At 37.5% G+C, this 23,896-nt stretch overlaps 1 protein-coding gene across 2 annotated transcripts; it reads right to left on the bottom strand.

The window, feature by feature from the left end:
- Positions 1–3,811: 3,811 nt before the first annotated feature.
- Positions 3,812–23,574, bottom strand: SLC35B3 (solute carrier family 35 member B3). 2 transcript variants are annotated; one of them, XM_085051939.1, is made up of 10 exons: positions 23,463–23,574; positions 19,045–19,323; positions 17,647–17,768; positions 15,602–15,756; positions 14,028–14,135; positions 11,836–11,933; positions 9,027–9,119; positions 8,512–8,623; positions 5,555–5,624; positions 3,812–4,486 (listed from the first exon to the last, which is right to left on the bottom strand). In XM_085051939.1, exons 2-10 carry the CDS (start codon positions 19,243–19,245, stop codon positions 4,336–4,338), a joined length of 1,110 nt encoding a protein of 369 aa, XP_084908065.1. In that variant the 5' UTR covers positions 19,246–19,323; positions 23,463–23,574; the 3' UTR covers positions 3,812–4,335. The 2 variants fall into 2 exon arrangements, with proteins under 2 accessions (XP_084908065.1, XP_084908063.1); XM_085051937.1 differs by lacking the exon at positions 23,463–23,574 and adding an exon at positions 23,343–23,442.
- Between the last annotated feature and the right edge of the window lie 322 nt (positions 23,575–23,896).

Here is a 23,896-nt window from a genome sequence, read left to right as displayed (position 1 = left end):
CCTTGCCCATCAGACTTGCCAAGGCAACTTTGGGCAAGATGCCATTTCTGCTACATCTCTGAAATGGAGACAGGGCTTTCCTGCCTCGTAGGCAAGGCTGCAATTAATCTCTACAAACTCTCTGAACAGTCAGGAGTTTTATATTAAATATTAAAATTAATATAAAGATTTTTAAACAGGTAAAATGTAAAAGAAAGAAAAAAGCCCCCTTCCACTAACAAATTCTGAGCTATTAACTAAACCATATATAAAATCCCTCCAGAAAAAAAGTGTTAATCCATTTAATTACTTCCTCAACTTGTGAAGTTTACTTATTATTTCCTGCTCTCCAGAGTATACATGCAATTTTATGCCTCTTTTCAGAACAGTAAACAACTCAAAAAGTTTCCATGATTCAACAAGCAGCGGTCAAACATGAGAGAAGGGCTTGTTTGTGCCTGGAAGCATGGGAGGCAGACAGAAAAGAAACAATTAATACACACCAGGTTAGTGAGGAAGGCACTTAATAAAGAAAAAAAGGAGAGCACTTGCAATAATTTATTTCCTCTTCCTTTAGTTCTCATAGGCGGGCAAGGGAGAAGAAAGATTTTGTTGGAAGATGGAATGAGGTGAAGGAGTTAACTCATACATGCACTCATCAAGACCTTTTCAAAAATAATGACAACTATGAAAGATTTTTTCATGGAGAAAAGAGGATTTAAAAGAATCATCCAGATGGTTACAACTGACATGAAACAGAAAATACGGAATGTGACCAACCTGCAATAATATGATGTAAGCCCTTAAATGCAGGAATATAAACCTGAAACAATCCATAGAGTATAAACAGAACATGTTAAAAAAAGAGTTCACATCCAAAAGCAAGAAAGACAAGTAAGCAATTAATAAAGACAAATAGGAATAAAATATGTCCAAGTTTAAGCATAAAATGTTTGGTAAGTTCAAAGCACAGGAGAGGTAAAAGAAGATTAAGTAAAACAGTTTAATGCAGTATCAGGAAACACTAGGTTTGGAGGGCAGGGCATTAGTTCTTCCACACTTGTATTCACACATAGGTAGCTGCATAATTAGCAGTTCTGACATTACTGACACACTGAAGAAATCCACTGCACAGTCAATTACTTCATTACAGAAGTGTGCCAAACAAATGCAAAACTGTAATATGAAAGCAACTGCAAATAAAATGCTGATTTAGGAAAAAAGAGCTCCCTCAGCTTTCCAAAGGAGGCAGAAGCAGGTGTTACAGGGGTAGATTGCTGACATCATTCGAGATCCTGGTCAGACTTATTTTACTGTGAATTTCAATGCCACTGTAAGTAATTTCTACATCATAGATTTTTTTATAGAGAGGAAAAAGTTGTGTAGCACAAGAATAAGAAGCAACTAATTCACATCGTATTTAGATAATAACTTTTCTGGTGAGAGAATTGAATTTTTTTGCTATAGTTTCACAATGCCTATTGTAAATAGTCCAGGAGACAATGAGTATAAAATGCAATAGTTACTATGATCAGCTTTCAACATTGGGAAGGGTTAACCAACATCCCAATATAAGTGCTCTTACACAAAAAATAAAGAATTTACAGCTACTTTGTGGACAAGCCCTTATTCATATTTCATAGACAACACAAAACCAGCATACATATACAGTACAGAAGACTCAAACCCAAAATTTTGTAGTAAGAACACTTGTAGGTTTGTAAGGGTCTCAGATTTGCATGCACTGTGAAGCCTATTAAAAAAACACCACGACCCCACAAACAGCAATTCACTGAAAAGCTGGTTTTCTTAATGAAGGCATGAAACTGCACAGACCATGATGGGTAGCAAATTATGAACTACTCTCACTTGTGTGTGCATTTTCTTTAACACATTTAGATATTGTTGATTTGCAAGTACTAGACTCACACCTATGAAAATAAAGATCTGACTCTTAAATTTATGCTATTAACAGTAAACCTACAATATTCATTTGTATATAAAAATATTTTTAAAATACACCTGTAAAACAAGACATACACTTCTACAGTTAAGAAAATTATTAAAAAAATAAATCAGAACTTCCCCTAATGATAGCTTCATTAACTCAGTCCTTTATAAGAGAATAAATTAAAAGGTGAATTATTGTGATTGCTATTCTCTCCAAAGAGAGACAATAGAGACAAAACTGGATTATATAAATGGTTCAGAAACATATACACTACATTTGAATTCTAGTCAGAAACTTTGTGAGTGACTTGTCATCTATTTAAACAAAACAGATACCAAATTAATCATATTTACTATGACTTTCTGCATGTATGGCAGCTTTCACATAATTTGGTTTCCTGAAGCTCAATAAAGTTTAGCAACAGGCAGAGTTGAGATGGTAAAATTATCCTAACCTTGCTATAAAGACCAACTTCATTGAGTGAAAAGAATGCAAGGGAATGTAAAAGTTGGTGGATACTATGGGGAAAGCAGTGTATCAATCCCCTTGACTTGGTCAAATGCACTCTTACACCAAATTTGAAATTGTAACACTTTATCATACCTTACCAGAAAACTTTGACTGCGACATGAAAATGGACAGCCATGGCAGGCCATCTCTCTCTTTCAAGGTGTATCTGTTAATCAAATTCTCGCCTCTCTATCTAATCCAAGACAAAAGAAACCATGCAGCAGCTGGGAATTTAAAAACCAAAACTGTCACATGCAAAAAATTCTCCTGACTTGGCAACAGTGGGTTTGTATGTGTTGGGAGGCTTTGCTGTCACATCAGAGAAGCTTCAGCTCTAGGAACGGTGCAGTTATGTTAGCACAGCTCTTCTCTTGTTCATCCCATTGTGCTAAGACAGCTGTTATTCTGTGTTCTACTCCATAACATAATGCAGCAGATGCGAGCTATCAACTTAATAAAAAAAATTTAAGGCACATTTTGTGTCTGTGCTTTGATTACAAGGTCCTTTGAACAGCAATTCTTCATTAGTGTCTGAAAAACATTTTGCACATTTTTTAATACTTTTATCAACTAGTATTTCTGACAGAAGGCCATCCTGTGAGATATTTAAATTCTTCATACATTCTTTCTGACTATATATTTCTATTATCCAATTTACTTTTGTCTAAGTTGAAAGAACACATACCAAAGATGAATCTAAGGGACACAACTACAAAATAACCATGACCATGTAAGAACAGTGATTTGTAAGGTGATTAGTATTTTTAAAGTGCTGTTGTTAAATACATAAAATGAAAGAGATGGCAAGTGATTCAAAAGCAAGTTGAATATGAAAGAAAGAAAGATAAATGGACTTAGTCTTCCTAAATTCATGATGAAAAAGACAGACTGATAGCACATTGTCTCTTCCTGTCATTAAAGAAAGAAAATTGTAATCTGTACCCTAATCCTCTTAACTTCATCAGAAGACCACACAGAGTGACACAATACATATTCCAATCACATTAGCTGATGCTATTATTATTTACTCCAATACTGAAATTGAAGAATTTTGATTTGATGATATGAATTTAAGGAGAACTTCCATGTCTCTTTATACCACTATGATCAAGAGGGCCATAGGCCCCTAAAAATTCTGTATGTCACCACAGAATAAGCAAATAACAGTTTCATACACCACTGTTTCAGGTCTCACCCTGTTCAGGCCTAAAAGCCCATTCCTCTCTTGCAAAAGCATGAGTGTTGGCCCAACACACTCAATCTCAGTTTTGTTACTTACAAGCAATAGTCAAAAAGAGTAACACTAGGATTTCCATTAAAATTTCAATTATTACAATAAATATCAAGTTCTGTGATGATCTAAAGAATAACTTAAAAAAAACCCAACATTTTTATTTAAAATGTAAAACAGTGACAACATACTGTATTCTAAACCTTCCACCTTTAAAATCACAATTTGGTCAACCAGTTGGTGATTAGGTTCCATTAAATGTTAATACAGTATTACATTTAAATTACCCCACCTAGACAATTAACAAAGAACCACTAATCTCAAATCAGCCACATGGCCAATGTTATTAAAATGCCCAAACTGGTCTTCTACTGTGTCCCACTTTGAGTGCAGCTTCTTAGCAGTTTGCCAGGAGCTGCTGTCCTTCATTGCCGATAAAACCGTCTGACAATGGCCTACAACACCGTTTGTGATGAATTTCAAGTGCTCTGAAGAAAGGGCTCACAAAAGTGTGCATTTACAGCAATCTGCAATATGCCTTCAGACAGACAATATGCCTTCAGCTCCTTTGGTTTTAATAATGTTCCCTTTGGAAAGTGGATCAGTTGAAGACTGTTCCAATAAAATAGTAAAGTCAAAGTCTAGACAAGGCATAAACCACTGCCTATACAGTTTGTGACAACGTCCTTGATTTTCTTTCTTCCACACTTTTTTTCCAAAGACCAAGCAGTGAAGGCAGTTTGATTTTGTCCATATTCTTGCTGTAAACATTAAGAAATATACCAAGGACAACCAGCAAGCCTGACCACACGTACCTAAACGGGAGGCAGAGGAGGGGGAAAAAAAGTTACCAACAGTACTTCATCTGTAGCAATTACATACCGATATCTGTAGATTAACTAAACCTTACATTAAGAAGAGTTGAAGAAAAAACCCGCACAAGTCAGTGGGCTCGGAGATAGAATTTCCTTGAATCTTTTTTATTACTACCCTTCCACTCTTCTTTTTTCCTGTCCTGGCTGGAGAACTTACTAAGGTGCATTCATAGATAAATAATAACTAAATGGTATCTGTTCTTTCATGAATAAAATAAACCTGAGGGGTTTTAGTATGTTTTTCCTTCCTATGGTTTATGAGAGCTATACTCTGTTACCGGTCCAAAATGTTTTCTCACTCAGTGCCTTATATCCATACTTCCCAAGGTAGGCACATTTTTGTTTCAGTTTTCCATTCTTTTAATCCTCAAGATTTTTAGTTGGAGTAAATTCCATTTGGGATTTGGGTGCAAGCTTTGTTCTTAAATCAATTTGTATATAGAAATAAAATGGAATATTACGTTGTTTCAAACCTGAAGCCATTAAGATCAAAGCAGCAACTTTGCTGCATTTTTCAATGTAAGCTCTTCCTTAAAATTAAAAAAAGGGAATAAACCCAGGCTCAAAAATCTGGCAATTTAATATATCAAAATAATAGAAGCTTTCAGGAATTTAAGAGGGCTAGCTAAGAATTAAAATCTGAGCTTAAAAAAGCAGGAACAATACCATAATGGAGAAAATCCCTTCCTTTACCCAAACCTTCTACCACAGAGAAAGTATCCAAACAATTTATTATGCATCCTAAGCACTACATACTATGTAAGGTTTTTCTTAAATTTTCTCTATTGTCTTCCAGACCTTTTGTAAAAATATAAACTCTTTTCTCTAGCATGACTAGTATCAACAAGCCAGTCAATATTTACAGTAAAATGCCAACATTTGTAGAAGATATGAAATGACAAGCATTAAACCCTGAACATGATTAATTAGTGTAATTATATTTCCATCATGAAGAACATGATTTTTTATAAAATATTTTATAAAACATTTAAAACTATAAGTACTTACTGTAATGTGAATGGCTTTGCAAAGAACAAAAAAGAAAGCACAATGGTCATTGCTTTTCTTCCTGTTGTTACTGCAGAGGAAAACAAATATTAACCCCTTTAAGAATTCAGCTACAACAAAAGAACATAACAAAGGCTTAGCAGGTAACCTCATTAAATAATCAAGTGTCTCACTAAAATGATGATCACACCCTTGGTGCAAACACAGACTGCAGATGCACCATGTGCTCTTTGAGAACAAGAACTCTGTGCCAGTAGTATTGTCTCCAGTCACACTATCTGCAGCAAGGAAATTTCCAGAACAAGATTTTCTATTTAATAACTTCATGCTAATCAATCCACAGTCTCTGAGAGCAACGAACAACCCTTGCAAGAAACTGATGGCATAAACTCACCTGTTAAAGCTTGGATGTAGATAAAAAGCTAAGGGTCAGACCTCTTGCCATTTCCACCTCATGTTACAACAATTCAGTGGTGTTTTGGGCTCTATTTTTAAGTGGAATAGGATTATCCTCTCATCATTCTTTTGAAATTACTAAAAATTTACCAAACAGTGAGGGGAATTACAATTATGGTTAGAAGCCTAAGACACCAACAGTGTCTGACTTCGATGATTGCATTAGGAAGTTTTCCTGAAAACCACTAAGAGACATTCTTGTACATGAGATGTGCTCATTAGAAAGAATCAAAGTAGTAAGAATAGTGGAGAACACAACCCTGTTTCCAAATGGAAATACTCTTTGGTTCCTGTGAAATATACTACAGCTCCAACAATTATTTGAACAATTCCAATGCAACAAACAAGGATAAAGCATTACTAGCAAATTGTGTACCAGGAACTCTAAGCAGTTTATCACTGAAACAAAATCAATAAATCAGTGAAAGTTGTAGAAAAGGTTTAAAAACAAAGCATGAATGCAGCCAGGCACACAAGTTTAGCTATGGAGGCTAAGGGCCTGAGAAGGTGTTATTCTATATGATGGTGCAGGGCTCTTACTTGATAAAGACCCCAGCATGGGGTGCAGTAGGTCTGAACCTAAAGAATATATTTTTTCATTAACAAAAAGTATTTTGCTTACCATGAAGTAATTTTTTCTATACCATACTGGAAAATCTTACTTGTGTAACTATATCCAAACTTGTCTTACTGCAACACACTGGCAAAAGGAACCAATGACTATTGATGTATTTTCATGCTGCTATGGCTAGAAAAGCACGTTTCATTCTTAACAACTCTATCCCACAAACAAATATTCGCTTAAGAGTGTTTTGTAGCAGAAGAAACAGCCTTCACTACTGCTTTATGTCCTCCAACTTCAACTTTTTACTAATAATTTTCTTTTTACATTTTAAGAAATTTATGCACATCAAATAAAATTATTTTCTATTACATGAAAAATTAAAGGAGAATGAAAAAGAAAATTGAGTTTTAATTAGAAAACAGTTTACAGATGAATAATTTAAAAAATGCTTAAATTACTTCAGTTTTTCTAATTACAATTATTTCTGTTCTTTCAAATCAGTTATTAATTAAAATATTTATGTAACCATTTCCTTCTAAATTAAGTGCCTTTTCTTCTTTTTCCCAATTAAGTCTGATAATTTCTCATTCTGCTAATAGAAATACAATTTTCATTAAACTCTTTCACCCCACTCCCCTCAAGAAGGGGGAGGATGGATGGGGGAGGTGGGAGGGACAGTAATGAATGTGGTGTTCTTCCAAGGCACAATAAACATGTTCATATTGCCACAGGCAAGACAGAAAGGGCTCAAGTGTTAGAATTGTCAAGGTCAGGCATAAGAAAACGTGGGAAAGGTTTACTATTCCACAGCATTTTTAAACTTTTTTTTTAGTACAGTGAGACTTTTTTTTTAAGAGGTATTTTAATAAGAGGTAATTTAAATTGACCACCTCTGGGCCAGTTTCCAGCCAGGAGAGCTACTGAACTTGGTTAAAAGCAAATACAAAACATATATGCTGCAGAGGAAATAACTGATAGAAAATCAGAGCATGTAACCCTCAGGTCAGAAAACAACAATGCATTTTCATCTCCACTACTGTGAATGAAGTAGAGCATCACCTGACAAAAGCCAGGGTGTCTTTTAGGGGAAGAAGAAAGCAAAGTAGCTACATGACATCTTCCTACACCTTCCCCTTGTGACTAATGTTTGTAGTTTCACGTGCTTAGAAACAATGTCACTGCCTACTATGCCTTCCTAGAACGTCCTTACTTTTCCTTTCACATTTTAAATGACACATGTCTTTTCCTTTTTCTATTTTCCTACAAAGACAGCCTGAGAGACTTGGGATTGTTCAGCCTCGAGGAGAGATGGCTGTGGGAAGACCCTATTGCACCTTACAGTACCTAAAGGGGGCCTGCATGAGAGCTGGACTTTTTACAAGAGCATGTAGTTAGAGGACAAGGGGAATGGCTTTAAACTGACAGTGGGCTGCTTTAGGTTAGATTTTAGGAAGCAACTAAGAGTGGCGAGACACAGATTGCCTTGAGAAGCTGTGTCTGCCGTATCCCTGGAAGTGTTCAAGGCCAGATTGGATGGGGCTCTTGAGCAAACTGGTCTAGTGGAAGGTGCTCCTGCCTGTGGCAAGGGAGTTGGAATTAGATGGTCATTACAGTTCCTTCCAATCTAAATGATTCTGTGATTCTATTTCAACTCCTCCATTTATAACAGTGTTTGTTTCTGCATTAAAACACAGAACAGTTTATTTATGCACAAGTTTACTTAACAGGCTCTTCACGGTTGAAACTGTGGCACAAAAAAAATTAGGAAGCTGTCAAACACATTCTACCAGTGAGGATCCATGCTACAGCAATCAGTCAGCACAAAGAACCAAATAAAAGCCAGAGTAAGAACAATTCTCAAAAGCTGTGTCCTAAATAATAGAATAGGATTACTTTGTTTTTATACAAAGGCAGTAAAAATATCATTTGTTCATACCTGTTACAGCGAGAAGGGCACCAAAGATTTTAATCAAAGCTAGAACAAAGGATATGCCAAAATACCCAGTCAGGGAGAAAAGGAATGCATAACCATAAGTCTGAACTGGATGCTGCAACAATAAAAAAAGCCGGTTAGGAAAATGTAAAACAAACCCTGAGGTATTGCAAAATGACATAAAACTACACACTTTAATCAACTGCTTGAGCAATAATAAGCTGTTCAACAATGCATTCATGCAAAAATCCTTATTTAATTTTAGTTAAATAATGGAAAAATAATAATGAAATTATAAGCTTATAAGTCTGGTCCTGTGATTTTGCTGCTTTTTAAAACATTACCCTATCTTGGACATCAAAGACTGGAAAAACTTTCTTACTGTATGAAGTATACAAGTTAACCTGTTTACATGAAAATAGAATTTGAGAGAGAGAAGTGGTGAGATTTTCTAAATCATACAGAACAAGGTTTTCCAATGAGGTTCTTCATAGAAAAAGGGAAATCTTTACACCTACCTTTGAGCAAAATGCTACTGCAGGGCTTAATCCACTGGTGCAAGTTAATCCAAATAAAATATACACAAAACCTATTGAATAGGAATACAAAACCTAGAAGAGTATAAGAGAAAATAATTACTAGGTGATACTATAGAAAAGGGCAAAATTAAATGCTTTCAGATGCATGGCCCTATTAATATGCTCTGCTTCTCAGAGCAGAATTTGCAGCGTTTGATGATATTTTTACTAGGATTTATATAATAGTTGTACAGTGAAAAGTCAACAGTAAGTGCTAGACACATTCTTCCTACCCACAATAACATAAAAGAAGTTTTGAAAGCTAGTCAGTTAATAATATCCCGAGGTCAGTGTCAACTGTGGTAAATCCTTCAAGTTCAGGATTTCACAGCCTAAATAAAACTTCACACAACTATGTAATTTAACAGTCTGAAGAACATGTTAAACATATTTCACTTTCTGCTACTTATCCAGCACAGTAAAGATCCATTTTACATTAAATGTGCAAAGGGTAGCACAGAATCACCATGGACTGCCAGAAGTGTCACGTAAGTTTCACCTGTGTCCCTTCAGTTCACACACATGGCACATGTGATTATAGCACACAGGATTTTCAAATATGACCAGCTCTGGCCTGGTTCAGTGCTCAGAACACTCAGGAAACAGGCAAGCTCTTTATTTTGTCTTATAATTTTTGTTTGAGTCCTTATTCAATTCATAGATGCACTGAGCAACAAAACAATCTTCACCTATCCTTTCCTATGTTGAGTCAACAGAAGAAGCTGCAACTGTCCATCCATCCATCCATCCATCCATCCTCCCATGCAGCAGGAGGTATTCAGCTGTTTGGACAACATTTAGTAGCCTTTTCTTGTGAAACAGGGAATGAGTCAACAGAACTATTCTATGCAATACTGGCTAGAACATACTGATCTATTATGCTTTCAAAAGTCAGTGTCCTGTTATAACATCTCAGTTACTGGGAAAAATCTGTTAACAATTGATAGGAATTCCATGAGACAACGGAACACTTATCACTGCTCTATAATAAGGGATGCATACACATTTAAAGAGCAGACCTGCTTTCAAACACTTAAAAACCAATTACTTGATCCTCAGAGCTTCTACTTGACACTGTTTATACACACAGAAGTCAGGCCCTAGCTCTTCCCTTGCCTCTGCATCCAGCTTGCCAAAATACCCACAGACTTCACTTTTCATAACCAGGAATAAGCACTACATTGGTATTTCCTTGATAGGCAGTAAAATACAAGTCACTTCCACAGAATGACACGTAAGGCAAAACCAGGTATAACCTTCCAGAAAAGCAATTACTATTTCAGCCACAAGACATCTTTTCCCTTTCCACAATTGCTTAAACCCAGGGCAGTTTCCAAATTTGACAAAGAAAGAGAGATCCTGTGGATGACAGGTTCCTTTATTATTCAATTTTATTTCCAGATCACTGTCCATTAAACACAATTTCTAATTCAGATTCAATTTTTACCCACAGTCTCAAGTACAGAAAATTATTTCCAAAATTCTGTTTGTACTTTTTGTGAACAAAATCCTGAAGTGCAATGTCTAAACAACAAACAAAGAAAACCTTTATATCCTAAACCATTACACTCATCCTCTACAAGCTGTACGAGTTTACAGTATGAGGGCCAACATTTGTCAGACTAAATGCAGAATAAAAAGCAAAGTACTGGAGGCAACAGGAGTTTTGTAGGTAAGGCAGCAACAACTGTCAGATGCAAAGTGGGCAAGAAAACAGCCACAGATTGTACTTTGGTTTGGATTTTGGAAATGACAGCTATAGAAGGCTGCACCGGGTCAGGTGATGTCCGTGTAGCTGAAATCTCCAACTCCAGCAGCAGTCAACAGTGAACACCAAGAAAAAGTACAAGAATAAAAACAAGAATACAGGGACACTTTTGGTATATATTCTCCCACTTCCCAGAAACTTGCAGCTCAAACTTCTTGAGCCATCCTAAATCACTTCTGGCCTCCTTCTAACTTTTACGAAGCTATTCTCATGAGAAACTGGATCTTCTAGTTAAACATCAAATACATGCCAAACATAGAAAATAAATTTCAGTAACTTTTTACCTGTGGCATATTCATATCATGCCTTTTATAATAAAATATTTACTTGACTTCAGAAAAAAATATGCCAAATTCAAACAAGTTTTGTCTAAAAAGAAAAATAACCTCAGACCATGTGAAAAGATAATCCACATTCCAAGTTAAGTATACAAAAAATACTGAACAAGACTTTTTCAGAATTATGTATTTCACTGAATCAGGAACAAAAATATTGACCCCCTGTGAAAGTCAGGGCTTTACACGTTTCAAACAATTTTAAAAAAACCCTGCCTCCCACGTGCTAGCACACTCTAGAATATAAAGTATCAGAAGTAAGAAAAGCAACACGTTCCATGTAACACATGCTCAACTACATCAGAAGAGGAGTGTGCATTTTTCAGAGGTTAAGTGCATGATCATACAAAAACCATTACATTGATTTCAGGCCTGCAGGGTAGACAAAGGAATTGTTGCTAGAAATCAGTGTTTCTATAGCTGCAATATCCATTTGAAGTTGTACGCAGAAAGCAGAATGCTTGGAAGGTTAAATAATGAAACAAAAAAACCAGCAGAAGTCCCCAAACAGAAAATCCAAGAACAGTACACCAAGAGCTTTTCCTTTCACAGGCAAGAGAAAAGCACATTAAGTTCCACGTTTTGTCAATATAGGCCTTGCCTATAATAGAACATGTTCCTTTAAAATTGCAAATCTGGTATTTACCATTTCTGAATTAGAACCATTGTGCAACTTCATAGCTTTTTCCTGTACATTTCCTATAACTGCATCTGCGCAGAGGGCAAGGGATATTAGGACCACACCTATTAAAACAAACAAACAAACAAACAAACAAAAAGCTCTTCAGAATATTCATCAGCAGAGTAGTGGTGAAAAATCCCAGGAACAGAAACATAATAACCCTCCCACTCCCCTATAATGTATTCTAAATGCCAGCAAAAATATTTCATTACACCAGCACAAAGCAGTGCCTACCTCCACTCTCCCTCCACCAATTAACCCCTGAGCACTGTGTGTCTCTAAGCTTGATGGAAACATCTGGACATTCCTATAAAGAAGCCAGCTGTAGTTTTCGTAGCAGCAAGAGTGAAAGAGTATCAATTGTGGTTAGATAATGAAGATAAATAACCAGAGAACATACTCTTTTTGAGTAGTTAATCCCATATTATTTTTTTCCTGACAAAGGCAAACAGAAATGTTAGATGTAATGGTAAGACAAATGCAAGTGTTGACAGTAGAAATCTTTCATTACTGAAACATTAATTGAAAAAAACCCGACTGTTCAGGTACAAACCCCATGGTTTTAGATTACCATATATGCTTACAACAAAGTCACTACACAGTCAATAATGTAATTAGTTTTCCAATAACAAAAAATTAATAACTCTTTATCCACGTCAGTCTCAACTCATTTCCCAACCTCCAAACTTTCATAACTGTTGTATTTAACTATGAACACAGGTTGAAATACCACTTCTCCTAAGTATACAACATTACAGAATATATTAATCATCAAAATGAAAATCAAAATCTGCTCTTGTCTTCGTTCCTTAAAAGATCGTGTCAGGGAAAAATCTGGAAGACTAGAAACAAGCAGTGTTTTATTTTCTTAATCTATGTTCTTACAATCAGAGGTGGAATATTTAACTTTTAAGGCACATGAAGTTTAAAGTGGTACTTTCTTGGCAAGCTTCTGAATGTATAGGAACTTCTAAACCAGTGTTTTCAGTTTGGGAACCATTTCCTTTCCATGGCTAGACTTTCCAGGTCTCTTCATCATTCAAAGTTATCAGGCATTGGAAAAGGTGTAGCTCAATGGAAAAGACAGGTAACATTAATAATATTGGTTATGCTAAAAATACAGATGTCTCATCCACATAGATTCAGCTCTGGTCCAAAGATAAAGTAAGGCTCCAGCTCAGCAGTAGCCTTGCTGCAGATCACTTCTGTAAGTGATGGATGCCTGTCTCCATGGACATTCTCCATCATGCTTCTTCCAGCTGTGCTTAATGGCCCAGGCACACCAGTGAACAAATGCATGGCTCAGTCCAGGACTGAGATGAAAAGTTTACCTGGAAAATGGCACTGAATGCCAGTGCACATGGAGAGGAGAATTGTAGGGACAAGACAAATGTTAATCTTCTGTCCACTCCAGTTTGGAGTGTGAGGAGAATTGTTCCATTCATTGTGGCAGCGCTGAGCAGAAGCAGCAGCAGCAGCAGCAGCAGCAAAGCCATTCATGAGACCAGCAATGTTATATTGCAAGTAAAGCATGAGTAAAAACAATTGGAAAAACTGGTCCCGAATTAGTTCTGAAAGAAATCTGCATGGGAGCAGCTCTACATTGGAATGAAGTCAGGAATACAATTATTATTTGTCATTTGAGAAAGAAATTCAACTAAGTTTTTAAATCCAAGCAGGTTAAAATCCTTGCTTTGCTTCTGCTCTCAGACAGTATTAAAAGGCTAAAATGTGAGAAGTACAGATAAAAACTACAGCAAATCTGACTGAGATGATAAGTTAGTATAAAGTAAATGGTTCTGAAATGAAAAAAAGACTTCAAAATTTAACTAGAAAAGACAACTAATCTTTTTAAGTTTTAAAATGGTCCAACTGAATTTTATCGTATTTATTTTTTTATACAGTGGGGCAAGTCTTCCTTGAGAATACAGGAGATATTTCAACCAAAATGGTAGTTTCCAGAAATTTTAGGAACCTAAGAACTTACACTTTGAATAAAAGTCTCTTCTGCCACATAGTTCTGCCAGCGCAAAGCTACAATGAAACTTGCATTTTCAGTATACCTGAAGGCACTCCACCAAGAATTCAAAACTTCTATGGAATGCTTACCATAGGAAAAAACAAGCATTTCCTTAAACTCTAAAATATATTTTTACCTGTCAAGTTGAAGTTTGGTGCAACTGTGCTGTCAGCCAAAGTAAACCATATCAATCCCAGACTCATACAGAGGGCAGCAGACACGTCTACTATGTTGTAACGTTTTCCTACAAAATAAAAAGAGCAAGAATGGACTGTTAGCACGCTCAGAATTTAATACTTATTGTGTTTAACAGACTAGAAGGCAAAGGAAACATTGTTCCAATGTCATTCTTTTACTTAAATAAAAGACTTAATGTTCTGGTCTTTCACAACCAGACTTAGTTTCTTCTACAACAGAAGTTCATACCATGGGGGAGGACCCTAATAGGAAATTTCTGATTCTTGTGGTCAGCTTTATTTTGACTCCTACTGACACAAAGCACATCTTCCCTGACAAAGCATTCTCTTACCAACTTCAGGATATCTTAGATGTTTTAATACTTTTCCCTCACACAAAATATTTCTTCACTGATCAGAAAGAAGTCAATTCCAAACAGTAATGGACAACTCTGATGCTTTTAGAGCCCTACACTGTCTTATAGTTTGGGAGAGACATGTTGTGGAGGGGAATGGAAAGAGAAAGTAAGGCAACAAAAAAGCAGGCAGTAGTATACCTTGTTTGAAATAACATATTCCTTGCTCAGAAGCTGAATTTTGAACATGAGCTTCCAAGGGAACTTTTTTGAACCGAGTTTTTTTAACAATAGTATTAAAAAAAATACCTTCTGAGACTACAATACTACTATACTACTACAACACAATAAAAAGTTTCACAAAGCTTTAAGGAAATACCAGTCACTTTGCATTAAAATGATAGAAAATTACTCCTAATAAAGGGTAATTAGTGTGTGGGCATGTGCACATGTAAAGTTGTAATCTCCTCTGAAAATTCAGCTGTTTTTCAACCAGAAGGCCACAATTACCTACAGAAACAGGATTACAGCATTCTACATTTTGTTCCTTAATACTTGTCCATGTGGAGCTTTACTAACTGAATTTTTGTGTATTGAACAAAGGAAGTGTTATACTAAAGACTTCTAAATCCAGAAATACTGAGATATATTTATTCACATAACTAGAACCTTTACCTTTTTTCCTCCAGATTCCATTTTCTCTTCTTGGAATATGAACTATGACTTTAGCACTAGCCAATGACATGCAAAATCAGGTGTATTTCTGATTAAACATTCAATCAGAATTTAGGAGTTAGTATTTTCAAACAAGAGTAGGGATTTTCTTCACAAATCATGGTTGGATTTTTTTTTCCTGTTTCAAGTTTTCAATTTCAATATTGAAATTGTTTCATATACAAAGTGATTTAGTTTAAAAAAAAACTTCCATTTCTTAAAAATTAAGAAATCTTGTGTAAAAATGAAGTTTTGCAGGTGACCTGTAGAATACTTTCCCCAATATTTTCTGTTGATCTAATTGTATTTGTACATTTTCTGAGAAGATGCTTCAGAAATTCTCATTTTTCCTGCTATAGGAAAAATTCTACCAATGGAATTTAACAAAGTACAGGATTCCATATATGACTGCCTCCCAAAGAAACAATAAAAAAAAAAAATCTAATAGCAAGACTAACACTTACCTTGAATAAAAACTCCACCTATCATAACTGGAATCAGCTTACAGCACTTGAATATAACTTGAGTAGGGTAATTGAGATATCCTAAAGAGGTATTTGACAAACCCATAGTTCCCACTGTCAAAAATGCTATTATCATGTAGGTTTTGCCAGGAATTCTACAAAACACAAACATACAAACATTGGTATTACAGACTCATCTAGAGGAGATTTAGCTTGGAAAATCTGGGTAAAGAAATACATTTGTAACACAACTTCAACATCCTTCTCACTGAATTTCACTCCATAGAAATTTAATAATGCACATAGAGGCCTGATTTCATATTTCATTTCTTTCAATTACTGTGAATAAACAGCACAAATATGAGGCAATAACAACTTTATGGGTCATAAAGTATTCCAGCAGTAATTCTTTAACCTCCTTCTGAGAAGGTAAGTTATTCGCACAAGAATCAAGACAAAGGTTTCAGGTTATTTGTCAAAGGAAACGTGGAAGATTGGTACACCAAGACATCCTGGATCTTAGCTCTGTCACAGGTCACTGTAACAACTTCTTTGGTGAAGTTTTCACAAGAACCGTGACATTTTTAAAATTAAAAAAGTGGAAAAAAGAATCATCGTTTTACAAAAATCAACAAAATTAAGAGAGCAGTGATTCAGATCCCATGAACAGAGGGGCTTGTTGAACATTTTCAGATGTTTTGCTCACAATTTGATGAAATTATCACCTGACAACAGGTGATTCAACAGTAATTCCTGTGCTCACTTTGTGATTTTTTACAGTTACTGCTGTGCATATGTTCAGCTATTTTTCATGCATACTCAGAACTGCACTAAGCAACAGAAGGAACTGTCTTGCTGCAATCCTGTCTTATCCGTAACTCATTATGGGATGTACACATATTCTGAGGCATGCAAATAAAATTTAAAATTTAAGAAACATAGATTTCTGCATGTCTACAAGAAAATACCTAGGTTATAGAAAATAAAATGAGAAATATCTTTAAGATCAACATTTCCAACACAACTTACTTGAAGGCTCATGCTCTGTAAGCATTACCAACTTTGTAATGCTTACAAAGAAACCCCTAAATACTCGAAACAGAACACCCAAAAGTAACTGTGCAATTTTATCTGATGCAACTCAAAAATTCAGATAACTTGAAATATAAGCTGTCAGTGTTTAAAAAAAAGGGAATAATTTCTCAAAGTTACATTGTTTAGCTAAAAAATAATGTTATAATCTAAAATCAGTATATGCAAAATCATCCAAGGTTGGGTGCAGGTAAGGAAAACCAGTTATGTTCAACTGGGATATAAGGCAATTTTAAAATTCATGTACACCATGACATCCTCTATTCAAATTTCCAGAGTGCCCCAATATACACTTTGCAGAGGCTCTAGATGGGTAGGAAGCCACAGAATGTCTACACTAAGTCAGAAAATATCCCATTTGCATAGGATTCAAGACACCAAAATCTCCTTGGTCAACTGCAGTGAAAACACAACTGTTTTGTGGCAGAGTGCTAAGAGTGCTGTCCTTAATGAAAACCACAAAACTTTAGCACATCTTTTGAAGCAAACCCACTCAGCCACATGGCAAGCAGAGAGCAGACCTCTGACATTCTCCAAGATGCACAGCATATTAGAGGAACCTCTTGGTGAGGAGGTGCCAATATTTGAGGAAAACATATTCACTGACAGATGGCTTCAAGTGCTGTGAAGTGCATTGGCTCTATTCTAGACATGATAATCCCAAGCAACACAAACATGAGTCAGTCTCTATCAGCCACCTCAAGGATACAATATGTTCTGTAAGTGGGACAAAGTGACAGCAGTCAACAAAACTACTTACAGGTCTAAAATCTAAGTGGGTGCTTCTAAAACATTCTCTAACATCATCCAGCAAATTCACTTTATGTTATCTACAGAACTGCTAGCAATGCCTCATGGTACTCACATTCAAAAAACAGAAGTTAAATTTACCATAAGTATCAAATACTTCTAATTTCATGGACAGTGGGTAAAATGCTTGGAAAAACACATACCTTCTTCTTTTGTCCTGAATCAACTGCAATTCTATTAGTCCAAAAATGGAATAAAATCCAAATTGCACTAAAGTGAGGTACCAACCAAAAGGTTTAAAACCTTCCACTGAAAATATCAATTCCTATAAAAACAAAAACCCACCAAGGTCATGTACATACACCAAAATATTAATTGGACAAAAAAATCAACAGACCTTTTTCCTTCATGTACATGCAAATCTAGCCTTTGCAGATGCTGGTTATTAACTAGAATTTATCTGCCATATGTAACTTGCAAAGTGTTGAAAATAAAAGACAATTTAGGTTCTCCACAGTGAAAGAAGAAAATTTACTGCTGTTGTAAATAAACTGAAATAAATGGATCAATTCATCAGGAGAATACATTTGATCCATTAGTAATTACCTCAAATTATAGATGGCTTCCTGTCTACTTTTTTCTGATTTTCAGTTAATTTACTTCAGTGGACTGTTTTTATTCAGATTTTATAAATAATATCTCAGGATAAATTTAATACAACTTTCTCTAACAAACATATTTACTGATGATTTTCAGCTCTTAGGAATGCACAGTTAATATTTTGAGTGCCTACATTAAATAGCACTTGTTAGTTCATAAATTTGCATGCTGTAGGAACATTTTAAACTAGAGCAATTTGTTATGGAAAAACATGCACTGCATAAAGAATTATGTAGGTGTGTCAGTTACGGAAACAGAGGGCTACCTAATACTTTCCTTTTTGAGATTCTGCTTTTAATTAATGATAATTTTACTGATAATTACTGATAATCTTGTCCAAGTCTTTTGAAGTAACTTTACGTTAACTAACTTCTCAGCTGCTTTTGAAAACTGCATTGGAAACATGGGTTTTAATTATCAAATTTTGAAATCACCGCTTTATTGAGAATACTCAATGAACTTAAAAATAACTGAAAAAGGGTAACAAAAATGTAGCTGTTCAAGATAAAAAAGATTAGCAGAATTTTTAACTAAAATAGCATAAACACTATGCTTCTGTTTAACAAACCACCACAGCACATGTTTCAGCTCTGTCCTGAGAGCAAAGAGAAAAATAAGACAACTGTTAACTGTACAGCACTCATGCAACTTAGGGGGATCTAAAGGTTTTAACATCAATGAAGACTTTGGTATATTTTGCACACAGAAGTAAAAGATCAAGTTATGAAAGTTGAAGGGAGCTAAATTTTGCAGGCACATGGACTATAGTGGAAACTTAGATTATACATTACTTGCTGTACTTGAATACTGAAAGGCTGACTTTGCAACAAATATCTAGTTTAAACATCCATATATATTAAAACACACACTATATTATTCGGCTATTTAAAAAGAAAAGGTGTAGGAGGAATTGGCTTATGACACAAGTTCATAGCATTTACCTGTAAATATCCATATATTAGATAAAACATAAAAACTCCAGAAACACAGATGAAAAATTGAGTAGGTTTGCTAAATTTGCTGAGATTCATGCCAAGAACTACAACATCATCTACTGATTTGATATGGGGGGACATAGTTTGAGATTTGGAAGGTACACTGATGGAAATGTGTTTTCTTGATGAAGTGAATTTCAGATCCATGGTTCCTGGTTCGCTGCATTCGGTGCTATTGTTGTCTTCTGTCTGCTTTTCTCTTTCTGTGTGTTTTCTGTCTGAAAGCTAAAAGAAATGCCAAAGTCAGATAGGAAATAGCATACAGCCTTCCAAAAACAGTAACAGAGTGTGACATTTATAAGGAAAATATAAAGGTTTCACAGATTTGTTGAATTGTTTTCATTCACAAATTTTATTTATCATTTCTGATGTCCAAACTTAACATCAGTTAACTGTAACACCAGAGTTAACCCCAGAAGCCATCAACACTTTAAGAAAGCACTTTTGCTTCACTCCTACACTCTACAAAACAAACAAACCAATGAACCAACCCCAAAACATCAGCAACAGAAAATCAGCTTGAGCCTCCCAACACCTCTAACTGTTCATGTCTGTACCCACAGGAGTGACTGCTTGGGAGAGAAGTGATCTCCATGACTAACTTCCAATAAAAGAACTGGTATTGAAGCACTGTGGTTCTGCCTATTCTGCGTCATCTTCACAGCAAAACACACCAGACTAGTCCACAACATGGGAAGCCTTGCTAAAACTACAGATTTCAGCCTATGATCAGTTACAAGCTTCGAAGTGGAAGAAGTTATCCCCTCATCCTCACATGAAGAATATGGAGATGGAAACAAGGAGATTGAGAAGCCAGTCTTAGAAATCAGACTGTTTCTCTGATGAGGTATATGATATGGCAATCCCTTTAATATTTATCACATGCAGCTATTCCCACAAGTAACAGAAAACAAAACTGGATTACTGAAGCCTAGAGAAGGAATTTAGCAGCTTAGTAGACTGAGATGAAAATAATTCTGTTCTCCAGCTCAGGAGACAAAAATATGATGTTTGAAGGTTTTTGGTTTTCGTTGGATTTTTTTTTTTTTTTAAGACAAAACACACTGGTCAGCCAATTGTCCCAAGACTTTTAAGTGTAGGTCAGCATCAAGTTTAACAATTAAACTGTGTTTGTCCCAACTGTTTAGTGGTTTGTTTTTCCCAGCTCAAGAATAATTCTCCTTATCACACATGTAGAAAAAAATGCTTTCCCCCATTGTTTTTAAATGGAAAATGTCCTAGCATATTATTGCTATATCATGCAATAAGTGTAGTGTGCAAGAACACTGGCAATTTATTATACAGTACCACAAATTTATTATACAGTACCAGAAATTACAAGTTTAGCTGTAAAATGAAGGACTAGTATGAAGTTTGCAATGTACTTGTGTTTCCTCTTTTCATATGATCCATGCTCAGGCTGGAACAAGACTCCTACTAGAGTTCTGAAAGAAGAGTGTGGGGAGTATAATAGGAATTTAGAGACCATAATAATTATTTGTGCCTAAATTCATAGCTCTTCAGTTGAAGCTCAAAAGAGAGAGGTAGAAAGTTTACTGCTATGGATTTTTAGCTAATCCCATAAAGTGGCCATAAAAAAAAGAGAAAAAAAAGTTTTAGATTATTTTGGTAAAACCAGAAGAGCACTAATGTCAGACAATGAGGCATGAGTGAGCCTTCATATACAATATCATAGGGTTCTGATCACCCTCAAAGAAAAATTGAAAGAACAATGGCAAAAAGGGGTTAAAAGGATGGAGGAACAGACTGCCAATCATAGGAACTGAAATAAGATGAAACCATAACTTGTCTAGCTTAGCAAAACCCCAGTGAAAAGAAAATAGACCTGCTTTCAACAATAGTATGAAGAGAGTACCACTAAGGAGAAAAAATAATTCTAATTTTAAGGACAGAAGAATGAGAGCAAGTGGGCATGAAGTGATCATGAAAAAATTTACCCTTTCCACCTCTAGGCTATCTGCATTCTAGAGCAGCCTAAAAATGAAAAAACGACAACTGAACTGTTTTCTGCCTGCAAAAGACACTCGGTGATCCTACTTGACCACTAAACCCAGGATACTAATTACTATTCCCCCCAAAAGAATTGCATACAAAGTTAGGACTTCCAAGTTCAAGCCCAATAAGCAAATCACAATGCAGGAAAATCAGTGTAGTTTGGAACCTATCCATTGGTGGCATCTCAGCTGAACTTGTATTTTTGTTGACGCCTGCTTAGATCTTTCCTGTCCAGCATACTCATCCTCTTGACAGGCACCCAGCATTTGTTAACAAACACCACAGTTTCTCAGTGGAACAAATGCTACAGGAGCAATCTGAGCCTCATTGTTCACCTATGTGGAAACAGAGCATGACATATGCTCAGAAGAAGACGCAGCCATGTACTGTTTCGGGTGCTTCAAAAGTTCAAAAATTGAGTTTTATCAATAGCTGAGAGAGCTTCCATAGCATCAAGGCCTTTTCTATTTCTCCCTCTGCCCACCCCTGCAATGAGCAGACTGGGGTGTGTGCAGCAGGCTGGGAGGGGACAAAACCTGACAGATGGCCTGAACTAACCAGAGATACTTCATAAAGTGTCATGGACAGCAATAAAAAGTGACAGGAGGGGGTTAAGGGAGGTTAGCCAGCTTTTGCTCAGGAGCTGGCTGGACATTGATCTACCTGTGGGAAGAGTGATGATCTTTACATCACCTGTTTTGTTTTGCTTCTCTTCTTCCATTTTTTCTCCACTTCTTAAAAACTTTTTATCTAGACCCATAAATTTTCTTTTTTTACTCATCCTTTCCTCTTCCCTCATCCCTTTGGGGATAGCAGGGAAAGTGAGGGAGTGGCTGTGTAGTGCTGAGCTGCCTACCAGCATTAAACCACCCAATTAACACAATCTTCAATTTTCAACTATTTCTATTCAAAACATTTCCTCAGGAACATCATGAGATTTTATAACCTCTCCACCTAATTTTTTTCAGATTACCGAGTCTGTCATGAAAGTAAGAAACAACACTGATCGCTCCAGTCACACCCATGATCATCCATGAAACTGATACATGGCTATTGTTTTTCTCTACATCTTTCAAAGAACATTATATAATAGCTGAAGAAACTGTAAATGTATGCGTTTGAAACACTCTCCACCAGCAATTTCATTAGCAACAGTGACACAACTCTTCTGAAATTCACTGTGACTTCTCAAACTGCTATTTTTCTAAGTATGAAAACTGTTATTCCTCCTCCTCTCATCAAAATCCCTCAAGCAACTAATTCACCTCTTGAACAAACATACAGCAAAAATCTGTTTTATGAAGAGTTAAGAGCTGTCCTGATATGTGTAAAATACTAATTTTCGTATTTTCTTTTTTCTCTTATGTGTAAACAACACGTTCTTTAGATCACAGACCTCCTGTTTCTTCCCCTTTAAAAGAAGTCCCTTGCAGATCAGTACTTTAACCTAGCACACAAAGCAGTGATTATTACATGAAGGGGAAACAAATGAACGAGCAGAAAAGCAAAATTTCTTTGGCCTCCAAAAAATTAACGACTTGTACCAAGCATGGAAAAAACATCATGAAGGAGTTTGAGCCTCGGCTGGCCAAGGGTTTTAACGTTGAAAAACATCTGTTAAAATCATAACTTCGTCAGAAACCAGCATTTTAGTATGCTCAGAAAAACTGCTCGCCCGAGACACACATGGCAAGCTCCACGTTGGCCTTGGCCGTGATCCATTTCCTCTGAAGACAATGCCAGGCAGACATTGGCAGGACAGCAGCTGGCACCACAGCAGGGATGCGCCAGGTGACTGGGGCGCCAAAGTCCATCCGTGGGAAACCCGAGCAGATACTCTGCTTGATGGCACTTGTGTGCTGCCCCGGCGGCAAGCCACAAGAGGGAAGGGGATAGGGTCTAGTATGATCCCCGAGGCTTCCTTCCTCCCCCCTCTCCCTCTCCAGGCGTGTCTCCCCGAGCACTGCCAGCTGTCCCGGGCAGGGCTGGCACACTCTCCGGCCGCCACAGGCCGCCACTCCCGCCCTTCCCCCGGCAAAGGGAACGCCTCGCTGCCCACCGCCCCCTCGGGCCTGCTGACACTCAGTGTTAGCACTCAGTGTCAGCCTCCCGACACTCAGTGTCAGCCTCCCGACACCCAGTGTCAGCCTCCCGACACCCAGTGTCAGCCTCCCGACACTCAGTGTCAGCCTCCTCCCGCTCCACATCCTGCCCCCGCCGCCCCTCACCGTCGCGCCCATGGCCCCCTGGTGCCGGGAGACGCTTCCCAGGAAGCGACTCCGCCTCCTTCCCGCTCGCTCCCCCGTCCCTGAGGCAGGGAGGGAGGGAGGAGCGACCCCGCCCCGTACCTGTCCGGCGGGCGAGGAGGGGCACGGCGGCTCCGGCCAGCCGCCCCCCGCCAGCGCGTCCCGCCCGCCCGCCGGGATCGCCGCCGCCGGAAGTGCGGCCGGGAGGCGCCAGGGCTCGGCGGGAGCAGCGAGCGCATCGAGGGCAGCGCCGCTCGCTCGCTCGCTCGGCGTGCCGCTACCCGGCCTGAGGCTCGCTCGCGGTGTGGGCGGGGCCTCGGTGCAAGACCGCCCACCGCGCTGAGGGGCGGGGCGGGGCGGGGCGGGGCTCGGCTCGGCTCGGCTCGGCTCGGCTCGGCTCGGCTCGGCTCGGCTCGGCTCGGCTCGGCTCGGCTCGGCTCGGCTCGGCTCGGCTCGGCTCGGCTCCCCACAGCCGCTCCCGGCTCCTGACTCCCGGCTCCCCTCTCCCTGCCGCCAGGGGAGATCACAGATTCACA

This window comes from Lichenostomus cassidix, chromosome 2 (genome assembly GCF_008360975.1).
Source record: "Lichenostomus cassidix isolate B80296 chromosome 2, HeHo_3.0, whole genome shotgun sequence".
NCBI lineage: Eukaryota > Metazoa > Chordata > Aves > Passeriformes > Meliphagidae > Lichenostomus > Lichenostomus cassidix.
Note: the sequence above shows the minus strand (reverse complement) of the source record. Positions and strands in the feature narration are given on the sequence as shown.